The 12,163-nt window shown below is 41.5% G+C and overlaps 1 protein-coding gene across 1 annotated transcript in view; it reads left to right on the forward strand.

Moving 5' to 3' along the window:
* The window catches only part of LOC139693516 (nucleolysin TIAR-like), a 463,538-nt gene extending 454,388 nt beyond the window's left edge, over positions 1 to 9,150 (forward strand). Inside the window, exons 4-5 of the mRNA XM_071591705.1 lie at positions 8,432 to 8,527; positions 9,145 to 9,150. Of these exons, the coding sequence (XP_071447806.1) occupies positions 8,432 to 8,527; positions 9,145 to 9,150 (102 nt within the window). The remainder of the gene's footprint in view (positions 1 to 8,431; positions 8,528 to 9,144) is intronic.
* The last annotated feature ends 3,013 nt before the right edge of the window (positions 9,151 to 12,163 follow it).

Below are 12,163 nucleotides of genomic sequence, written 5' to 3' on the forward strand. Positions count from 1 at the left end.
GGCAAATGATTACTTAGGGGATGATCAGTTTGGGTTTAGGAAGGGGAGAGGTACGCGTGATGCCATTGCAGTAATGAGATTATTAATCGAGAGGAATATAGAACACAACCAGGAGGTATTTGCCTGTTTCGTAGATTTCGAAAAAGCGTTTGATAGAGTAAATTGGGAAAAACTAATGAGTATATTGCAGAAAATAGGAATAGATTGGAGGGAAAGGAGGCTAATCCGCAACCTGTACATGTCTCAGACTGCTCAGGTGAGGGTGGGAAACGGGGAGTCAGGATGGGCAGTGTTAGGAAGGGGTGTAAGGCAGGGTTGCCCATTATCACCGTTGCTGTTCAACCTGTACGCAGAAGAAATGATCAAAGAGGCATGGGAAGAACTCGAGGTAGGAATGAAAGTGGGCGGGGAATTCGTAAAATCAGTTAGGTTTGCTGATGACCAAGCTTTTAGTTTGTCAGTCAGCCAAGGGGCTGCAAGCATTGCTTAGTGAATTGGAAATTCAGTGCGACAGGTATGGGATGAGAATCAATATTAATAAAACAAAGGTTATGCGATTTTCTAGAAAGAAAAAGGCCAAGCTTAACATTAATATAGGAGGGCAAAAGCTAGAGCAGGTAGAACAGTTTACGTATCTCGGTAGTGTTTTGGCCCAACACGGTCAAAGTAGTAGGGACGTAAGGAGAAGAATTGCGCAAGGCAAAGAGGCTTTCACAAGGAGGAGGGAGTTGATGACAGGGACTTTGAGTAAGGATGTTAAGAAAAGACTCGTAAAAACTTTGATATGGAGCGTAGCTATGTACGGAGCGGAAACGTGGTCATTGAAGCAGGAGGATAGACGTAGATTGGAGGCTTTTGAAATGTGGGTGTGGAGAAGAATGGAGAAGGTGAAATGGACAGAGAAGAAAACAAATGAGGAAGTACTTGGTATGGTGGGCGAAGAGAGGGGTTTGTTGGGAGCAATCCTATGGAGGCAGGAAAAGTGGATGAAGGGGGTGTTGACCGGCAGTGGGATGTTGAAGACTGTGATAGAGGGTAGAATGTTGGGCAAAAGAGGAAAGGGAAGGAACAGGATAGGGTTGTTGGACGGGATGAAGGGAGGAAGGAAGTACTCAGAGATGAAGAGGGACCTGATATAGAGTAGGATGATTGATTTTGTGTTTTGTTAGGAGTAATAAAATATTTGTTTGGTAGTTGTGTCAGTCCAAAAACCTACCTTAACCGGTAGTTTACTTTAAAAAAAAAAAAAAAAAAAAACATATATATATATATATATATATATATATATATATATATATATAAGCACCCACGCACATTCACTTACACCATGAAAAATCTTGATTGCAAAAATATTGCAGAAGTAAAACCGCTAATTAGATGATGGTCGGGGAGAAAGAACATCACTCGTAGAGTTAAGAAAGAATGTTTAACACCTAGTGAATTCTAAGAGGGATCACTATTACAATTGTGTCATGATTCGTTTATTATAATAACATGAGAAATACTTCAAAATTGGCATGTTAACAGAACACATTAGGTGATAAGGAAAATACGGACCCATGTAAGCCAATATGTGTGAAAACTGGCCGTTAGTTAATGAAGGGTACTGACGTATGTAACAATTGTCCAAAAACGTAGTTTTTGGCTAAAACCTTATAAAAGAGCAAAATTATTCCCGCAATGTACGTGCAGTATTTTCCTCTTCTTCATGAGCGCTTTCTTAGCTTGAGCTCTTCTTCGCATGATGACGGTCGAACGTCTTCCACCTCAAGCTACCACTTTTGTCCTGTTGCGTAGGTAATTTATTTTACCTACAGTTCTTTTCCCTTGTATTTTATAATAATAGTTTTTTTACCAATTTCTAATGCAGCACGGTTGAGAATGGTTGTTTTTTTCTTTTCTCGCTTGTCCCTCCAGTCAGGCCACGGTGTCCTAAGAGATCCTCCACAGCTATCCGGGCGGATGTTATTATGCCACTCTCCCCACACTCTTCTCCCAGCCCACCTCCCTTCCCCCTCGCCTTGTTTAGATAGAAGGAAGTGCGTCCCGCTCGCTGAAGAGGCAAGCAATTTTTCTACTCCGGTCGACTTCATTCTCAAATTTAATTTTGATCTTCATCTTGTCTTCCAGTCTCCTTGATTCTTCACTCCTCAAAGAGAGCTGGGCAAACATTGCCTAATATATTCCATCATTCTTTACCCCCACGGTTTTAAGAGCATTCCACCTTTCACTGTAATGCTCTTACAGCCTTGTCCCTATTTTTTCTGCTTTTGTATTCCTTAGCTTTTATTTCCGAGGGTCTGGATATTTTTGCTATTTACGGCGGGCGCAAAATCTCTTTTTCTTGCTGTTGGCTTTTTAAACGGCTCATTATTTATGTCTTTGAAACCCATCTTTCCCTTCTTTAGATTCATCTCTAGATCGATGCATTTTTAGGATATCCTAAATTTTTTTCTTGATAGTTATGTATTCAGGAGTGTTCCTCCCTGAATGATCATGTCAAAGCGATCTCTTTCGTGCTACTTCCATGTTTGACGTTTAATACATTACATCTTCATGCTGAATTATATGTAAATTATGATAGAACCTTAAATATATCACTTGGGATGAAAGGAAAATAAATCAAATTATATCCACCATGACGAGAAACTAGTCGATTCTTGAAAGCTTCACATAAAATTTGAATGCTTTATATGTAAACTGTTACTACTTTTCGTGTATCTTTTATAATTGAGTGTTTGTGATATATTTTGTGTGTGTGCTTAGTAGGAATTACTATTTATGACCTCGGAATATTTTGTACCACTGTCATTGCACAATTCACAAGTTATCGACCATGACTTTCATCGTGGAAACGTGGAATCCTGTGAATGCAGATAGCATTGCCGATTACAATTTTGTCGTTTTTTTCTGGTCTAAGTTCGTTTCATTAATTTTTGTTTTGAGAGCACACTTTCAGTGTTAATGTTTGATAATGTTAATTTTATGCTTTATTACGATCCAAATGATGCACCTCCTGATGATTAATTAAATGAACGTGGATAAATGATGTTGAAAATATTGAATTCCCAATGGATTCATTCTACTTGTCGTAACCTAGGCAGATGCACGGGAGTTTTTACCTTTGTATATTTTTCAAGTGAAGCTAGAAAATGCGATAACAGGCTCCTCACTCAAGGTGTGAAACCCGCATTCAATTAGACGTTCACTAATCTCTGAGGTCGTTTATTAATGCATATCAATAACCTAGAGTAATGTGCTGTATCTTATATGAGTATTAATTGGAATTTATTCGTAGAATCATTGTTAATAACTGCACAATAACCTTACCATGCAAGCCGCCATGATCATGTATGGGAGGGGGGTTGAGTCACCAGCCATTAGAGTAATTGCTGATTGGTGACCGATTCGGTAAGTTCATTTTGTCGTTAATTATGTTTCCTGCTGTCGTGATTACGCATTTGGTGCAATAGGGGAAAAGCAATCCCTTATTTAACCCAGATTGTTCCCGCAGTCGATTTCTCTTAGCTGCGGTCTCGCCTTTCAATGCAATGCCATGATATAATTATGCCGTCTGTGTCAGCGTTAATATTGTATGATTTGCACTAACCTAAAAGTCCCGTTTATAATGTTCGTGTTTCCCATTCAAGCCCTTTCAGTATTTATGTGATCACTTCCGTTCTCTTATTAACATTTTTAAGGATATGGGCACCTTTTCAATGTATTCCGTTTGATTTTATGAATTAACACGGTCAACGGTTGTTGAAGGCTGAACCAAGCTCCTCTACCGGCGTTGGGTAAAACTTCTCCTCAACTGTTTTATCCGAATATATCGCGTAGTAAATAAAAAAAACCAAGGAGTAATATGACCGAAAATTCTAGAAATAGCTTCGTAGTTTGATTCTTATTTATATCGTGTCATATGATTTTATCATCGGTGAAGACTCTGACGTTGCTGGATTCATTGAAACGGATGTCATCGATGTAAATGAAGAAGATGAGGGGATCCTTCCTATTTTTCATCCCTTCCCACGACCTGAGGCGATACTTGGTTGACGTCTTATGCTCTCGAGGTGCAGAACTGCAATTGGAGCGAAAGTGGTGTCGGATAGAGTGACGGAAGCGAAGAAAACAGGACTAGATAAGTTCATTATTATGGAAATAAGGGCAAGCATATAGTATACAGGGTCACACCCAAAAGTGGTAGGACTGATTTTCTCTGGCGCGAACGGAGCGGTGGAGTGGGGTCTGCCTGGCAGGGTAAGGTGGATGGGGCTCTTAGCAACAGACCAACACCAACCTCAGTCGCCTGCGGGCTGTCGTTGAGTGAGGACACCGTTTTTAGTGAAGCAAGTTTTATGTCCGCGTCGAAAAACAAAATGAATCTGAATTTAGAGCAACGTTATTCCTGTACCTGGCTGATGGATGAATGGTAAAGCTCATTCTTTGCTATGCTTTTTTGTGTTTTATTTTTCGACCAAATTACCGCACCGTTAAAAAATATTCTCCATATCAAAGATTAAATATATTTTCTTTTCGTAATTGTCTAACGTCCAACTCACCTATGTCCTCCTTGTGAAATCCTCTTTTCCTGAACGTAAATCTTCATCTTACATCCATACTACTCTATCCTAATCCAAAACACTGCTTAGGTGGGTGCACTTCCATCACCTCTAGTTTTTACCCTCCAGTTTTACCATTTAACTTGGTATTCCCCTTTTTAAAAAAATCTCTTATCCTTTGTTTCTCGCAAATTGATTTGTTGATGAGCTCAGCAATGCTTGTAGCCACTTGATTTACTGAATAAGTAAAGTTTGATCATCCGCAAACCTAACTTATTTTACAAATTCTCCACCGTCATTTATTCCTATCTTCAGTTTTTCCCATGCCTCTTTAATCATTTCCTCCACATATGCATAAAAAAGCAATGGTGATAATGGACATCCCATTTTACGTTACTCCTCATCGTAACTCTACCAATCCCGACTTTCCATCCATCACTGTCACCCGAGCGATCTAAAACATGAATATGTATGTTTCGGTAATTATTTTAAAATCTCGCTTTGAGAAAATATAAGTAGATGAAATGTCTAGTGTGTGAATAGCCTCGGACACATTTGATGTCTTCAGCAGCTTTCAAAAGACTATATATATATATATATATATATATATATATATATATATATATATATATATATATATATATCGATTTTTAACTTCAAGAGAACAGATGATGTTTTCACAATTTTTTAATTGATGAAATTTGACTTGAAGAAATGAACCCCGTCGGATGGTTGTACAGTACAATTATAATTAGTATACTTTATTTGAATGGTTATGTTCAAATGTACAGTTTTCCCTTTGGAGTGATGAGAATATTTTGGGGCTAAATTTCCTGCCGTAGCGATCGGTCAAAAGCCTAGAATTTTTGTGATGACTTGGATTATAAGAGTACCATATGTGGAAATGTCTTCATATTTAAATAATCAAGAGCTAATGAATTTTTCTCTGGCTGAAAAATCCTTTCACCCCCAAAAATACTAATTTTTAACTATGTTTGTGAGACGTGACCGAATCTCTCTCTCTCTTAAAGAGGTCCGGTAACACATCGAGTTTTATCAGCCCTCGGTCAGAGGCTATGGCTATTCTGCCTTCCCCCTTCCAAATCCCAGTTTCCAAACTCCTTTTCCGTGGCACGCTCAAATTCCACTTTGCCTCTGCACGCTTGACCAGACATGTTCTCTTTTACACCCACACATGGATACACACACCCCCACCCTCTTTCCCTTCCTCCATTTCGAGTCCTCACTCACAAAGTGAAAAGCCGATGTGCGCGCCCCCCCCCCCTTTTCGTACCCTTTACGTCTCCTCGCCGTCGTATATATATATTCCATGCGCCTAATGGAGCGATCCATTGCCATGATGGACGCGCTTGACCTTTCTCAATGCACAAACACACACACTCACCTCCGCTCTTCTTCTTTCCTCTCTCCTTCTATTTGCTGCATCATTATCTTGTTCCCCTCTTCCTTCGTCGGCGTCGTAAGCGCGCCACCTCGGGGAGATGGAAACCACAGAAGGAGGGGGGGTGTGCGTGAAGGTGGCAGGGAACACGCGCGGCCTCCGCTCCCCCCTCGAGGTGTGGATGGCGGGGTCCGTCTGTCGGCCTGGCACTCACTCCATCTCCCGCCTCCTTTCCTCCATCCCTTCACTACCACCGCGTGCAAAATTAAGGAGGATTGAGGCGATTGGCGAGCGCCTGCGCGGAGGGAAATGGACCACGTCCACGCATTTCTCGCCCCTGTCCGTCCGTGCCCGAAGGGAGTGAGGTAGTTGGGCGCCCGCCGCCTCGATCGGTAGCGGCCATGCTCCCTCTCGATCACTTTTCCGTGGCAGTGTATTCACTGTGAACCTGTCACTGTTAACTCTCGAAATGTCGATCGCCTCTCGCTTCGGTTCCTAGGGAGTGCGAAGATAGGAGTTGCATGCTACTCCGGCAAGTTAACGTTTGTTGTCCGCTCGATGATTTAAAATTCCTCTTAAGGAAACTTTATTCCATTAAATTTTTTTATCTGTTTTAATCTATTTTTTCCCATGCAGTATTAGTAAATAACTCTGAGTCGTGACCTTTTGAGCTGCCAATCAAACTTCAAATCCGTTGTTTATCATCGGCATATTAAACGAAAGGTCATCATGAAATCATGTTACGAGCCGTATCTGCTGTTCGGGTTTCACCATTGATCTATTCACCTGCCTTCACACAGTTGTAGATGTGATGATTTTTCTCTTTGTAGTTCGATGTTTCCCGGTACTCGAATATGCTTCATATATTATATCTGGTGCGAAGATATGGTTATAGTCAATCCAAATCTCTAAATCTTAGAAAGCAGAGAATAATAATGTTGAGTTCATTGTTAAACGTAGTTGAAGAAAGAATTCAAAGCCTTAGTTGTCAATTATGGTGTTTCTCATATCACACACGATCCCAAAGTACAAGGTGGTGTTCCGCCCGCGATGTGTGGGAATGTTGGCTGAATTTTCAATTACAATTCTGACCACCCACTCTGTACGACTGGAGACTTGTTCATGGCTTTTTCACCCGAAAATTTTGTTTGTGGGATTGGTGATGTTCACAAATTTGTACCGAAGTAATTCATTTTTACATTTTCCTGAGTTACATTACTTTGATAGATGAAATTAATTATTTACTCGGCATTCGATGCATGTGGATTCATCTATGACTTCCAATGTTTGAAATTAAGGACTAATGTTTCGCTCCATCGGCTGCTCATCTGTTTCATTCTGCAGTTTCTAGAAAATATTTACACGGGCTTAGTTATCGGGCAATAAAAAGAAATTATATATATATATATATATATATATATATATATATATATATATATATATATATATATATTTAGTAGGATGGAAAAGGTGAAGTGGGCAGAAAGGAAAACCAACGATGAAGAGCTAGACATGGTGAAAGGGTTGGAGAGGGGATTGTTGGGAGAAATCCAGAGGAGGCAGGAAAGTTGGATGCAGAGAAATCTAAATGGCGGGGGATATTGAAGACTGTGCTACAGGGGAGAATGTTAGGCAAATAAGTATGATAGGCTTGTTGGACGGTAAGAATTGTGGACCTGTAGAAGGAATTATTGTGGTGTCGAATTTCAAGTATGGTTTTTTAGAAGAGGTAGGGAAATATACATTTGTGTGGTCTATATCCCTCCTAAATCTACCTTAGATGGTAGTGTAATTATATTGGTCAACGAGTATGCATTGTTTGCGAAGGGGCCCTAAAGAAGCTGGCATTCGTCAAACGTGCGATGAGACGTGCTATTTTTCTTAAGGAAACTAAAATATACCTGCAGAATACCTACACACAGGATACCTAATACTTACGCAGTCGAAGGTTGCAGAATATTTGTAGAAGTATTAGATTATATGTTTCATGGCTGGTGACATAACAGCACCTTACATACATCCTTGCGGCACTTGCGGGGTATAGTGTAGCTGCAATATTCATCAAAATTTGGTACCAACCAATCGTTGGTACAGCGTGTACGTGTCCAGCGAATCGGAGGTCTTGTAACTACAGACTTCTCTCTCTCTCTCTGAGCGTCTTCAATCCGCTGGAAGATTATTTCGACTGTAGCCCGCATGTATACGCAGTGTCAATTCATAGGATTATAAGTTAGTTGTGTGAACCTGGAGACCTTAGTGTGCTATTGAAGGCTAGAAGCCAAAGTGTTTTATTTATCACTGCCTTCTTTTGTGGTGTAACTTTTTGCTGTTGATTTTGTGTAATGGTTAAATTTATGCCTGTAAATTTGAGTTGCATTATGAATGTCTTCCCTTAATTTTGCTATTTCTAACACGTCTTTTACTTTCCATGTCTCATGTTTCGTGTCTCTTTTTCTCCTCCCGACAGCCGGGCAATGATCCATATGCCTTCGTGGAGTTCACCGATCATCAGGCGGCGTCTGCTGCCCTTGCGGCCATGAACAAGAGGGTCTTCCTAGAAAAGGTTTGTTTTTTTTAATATTCTAAAATTTTTGCTTGCCGGCCATTGCTATTTTTTTTATTTGGGTACTTTTAGGTAGGTTTTTCCAGGAACTTAGAGACCTTTTCCTTGTCCCATCTAACAAAAACTGCACACCCTCATAACCTACACTGCATTGAAATAATTTTCAACTCAACATCGTTTCTACTCCATTCCAAGCAAAATACACGTACCTGGGCTTTTCCTCCCCCCTCCCCTTCTGCATGTCCTCGTTCTTTTTCCATATCTCTACCCTTGTGATAAAATCCTTTCTATCCTACGAAAGAGTTTTAATTTTTACAAAATTTGTCTTTTAATGCCCTCCATTCGTTTAAAATAATCGCTAAATCGGCGAAATTTTTCGCTATTTTCAATTTTTTCAATTGTTTCGTAATTCCATTCCGTTTCGTTGCCTCCACGTTATCAATATTTAATTGACACATACTTTCAAGTCGAATCGTAACTCATAGCTACTGGACCTTACAGCCATTTGAATTTTCCAGCCATTCCAATTTTTTATTTCTGTCCTTCACTATTCTTCGTAAAATACCGTGTGGTTTGTATGCAGTAGTGCTGTCTTGTTTCCCATGTTGTATTCAAAGATTTAAGTTGAATGCGGATGAGATAGTGGTAAATATCGATTTAAAATATTTGTCAATCTGAATGTAATCGTTTAGTGATGATCGCGCCAAAGTGGTCGGCAGATGAGTGATACAGGTTTTCTCGTGTGTGATGAATACTTCCTTTTTGGGAGGAATGTAGGCGAGTGTTCATTCCCACTTATTGCATTTACTTATATGTTTGCGGGAATGCACCCACTTCCGATGCTCTTGCATCTCTCTCCCATTGCATCCCTCTTCCCAACAACCTTCTTACCATTCCCTCGCACCTTTCTCCTCCCGCCACCCTCCTCCACTCCGCTTTCCCAGCCGTCCTCTTTTGAGCGGTCTCTCCTCCCGCGAGTACTGTCATTAATCTCGCAAACCACAGTTTTCAAGTATAGAAGCGTTTTTGGGTGAGGTAGAGAAGAACCATGGGATGCTGCAGATGGCACATCAAATCTAGTGGGCGTGGGATTGATAGGATTGGCTCGGCTCACTCAACCCTTGTCCTCTTCGTATTGCACACTTGAGCATTGGAATAGGGACCACTTATGAGGAATCTGCGAGTATCTAACGATCCATGGCAATTATTGTGTGTCAAATTAAGGCTCTTGCTTGAACTTATTGGTGTTACATTTGCTTTACTCTTCACTTTTATACAATTACTACCATTCTTCATGCTTTCCAAAATATTTCCCGTTCTTCCGACAGCCTAACTTCTCTCAGGGCGGCCTTCGTCAGTCGCCTATCCATATTTCCTTCACGCCCGCATTCTCGCTGCTCTTCGGATTTCGCCGAGCAACGTCCCTTCTGTCGTAGTTAAAACGCCGTCGTTAGCGGACTTCGTTGTTTGGTCCCCTTCCTTCATTTCTCCCAGCGCTCATTTCCCAATATCTCCGATCCGCGCCCACTCCGACTTGCTCCTCGTACTCAAGCCTTGGAATAATGCAGCGTCCACGTCCACATTCTCTTTTTTTTACTTTTTTATTTGACGCGCCTTCTAAAATTTTTCTTCCTCGATGGGAATTCTTCTTTGGCCAACGCAATTCTTTTGCTTCCAAATAGTTAAACTGTTCCTTCTTCTCCGCTGCATTCCCTCCTATTTTTTATTTTTGACTAAGCCTTCCTACTTCTTGAGAATCTTGTTACTTTCGTTCACTTAAGCATAATATTTATCTCATATTTCTCGCGCTTATTTTGCAATGCATTGCACAGTGGAACCTCTAATAGAGTTACTTGAATTATAGCTGTATACACAATGATGCTCTAACCTCATAAACACGATACATATTTATGTAGAAAAGTAATGCTTGCAGGTCAGTATTATTTAAGTCAAAGTACAAAATTGAAATTCATGACGGAAATGATATTACTATGGTGTTGGGTATGTTCATTTCGTTGAGACAAATATATTTTTGGCACCTCTCTGTCAATTGAGTTGGAATTACTCTCTTCCTCTTCAATCCCGCTTTCAGTTAAAGGAATGGGTGATAATCTTTCTTCTCTTTCCTTGATTCATCGGATGAGCGCTCTCCTCTGTCTCTTCAGCAATGGCCTCACATTGCTTTCCTCTCGAGCCCCGCAAGTGTCGTTACCCGAGGGCTAGACGTGCAGGCGTGCCCCGTGACGTGCAGGCTTGTTCGTGCGTGGAGTCAAGCAAGCTCGCACTCGCGGCGACAAGAGTGGATCCCCTTCTCGGATTTCTTTTGTTTTTATCGGCTAAAATGACGCGGGGTGAATTGTCTCCCCGTTTTTGTCCCTCCTCTCGGAGATCGCCCGTGCAAATTGGTCTATTTCCGCCTTTCAGAGACTTCGGGGGGTAGGTGATTCCTTTCGTCCGAAACTTGGCATGCAGGAAATAAGGAAGAATTTTCGGAAATGCGCATACATCTACCACTGCCAGCCTGCCATGAATCTATTTGTAATGCCTGTTCTTGAACTCTCGGGTTTTGAAACCGTCAGCTTTCAGTTCCGTGCCCGTTTCGTCTTCATTTCCCCGCTCTAATGCCCTTGTTCTAACTTCGTTATTCAGTTCATCATTTGTTGCATATGGAATACTATCCGCATTGCCGTGGAGGTAGCTTGGTTCTCATTTTTCCTCCGGGATCTTCTCTTTCCCAGTTAAGTCGTCGCTTTTGGAATTCTGGAAGTGGCTCGGCTCTCATCGACTTCTTCTACTTGATGTAGTCATAATGGATGCCATCGTTAACTTAGTTTCCATGAAATGCGTCATTATTCTTCGAAGGTATTCATATCCAGGAGGCTTATGTGGCATTCCAGTTATTTTTTGTCCTTGTATCGGCTCTGATTGATTATACAACCCAAAGGATAAATTATCCCTAATGTTTCTCATGTTTGTTTCGATTTGTACTTCAGAATAGAGCAACAACACTCCTTGAATGCGTACTGTCCGCTGAGAAAACTGGTAAAATGTGGTTCAGCTCGGAGGCGCCAGCCGCCGTGTTTCTCTCCTACTAAAATCTGATCCACGATTTCGAGGATAGAATTCGATAGACGCGGATGAGCGACGGTTCAGGAATAGAACAAGTCTCTCTGAAAGTGATCCACAAAACGACCACCCCAAAGTTGAATAGCTTCGAAGGAGCGGAGAGCGCATGAAAGGAAAGAATGGAGATGGTTCGCGATACTTTGTACATTTTCCTGTTTTCAAAAGAGGGATTGTGAGCTCCTTTTATTTTCAATCATTTCGTGCAGTTCCAGGGATTGTGTGTGCGTGTCTGCCGACTGCGGCAAGATCCGAATCCCTTCGGCATCGAGAAGAATAAAAAGGGGGGGAAGGGAGTTGATTTAATCTAAGTTCCTAATTTCACGGTGACTGTTTCCTTGGCAACTCGCGACAAAATCCCCCTCCCCCGACGCCGCCCATCCCTCCCCTCCCGCTCGCTCGTGTCTCTGCCACGCCCGCCCACAGATCCATCCCCGACCGCTGCCGACGCCCCACCGTAGGCGGGAGGAGGCGGAGAAGGTGGGGGGTTCCCAGCCGTCCTCGGGAATCTTT

This window comes from Hetaerina americana, unplaced genomic scaffold, assembly GCF_022747635.1.
Source record: "Hetaerina americana unplaced genomic scaffold, ioHetAmer1.1.p SCAF_5, whole genome shotgun sequence".
Classification (NCBI taxonomy): Eukaryota; Metazoa; Arthropoda; class Insecta; order Odonata; family Calopterygidae; genus Hetaerina; species Hetaerina americana.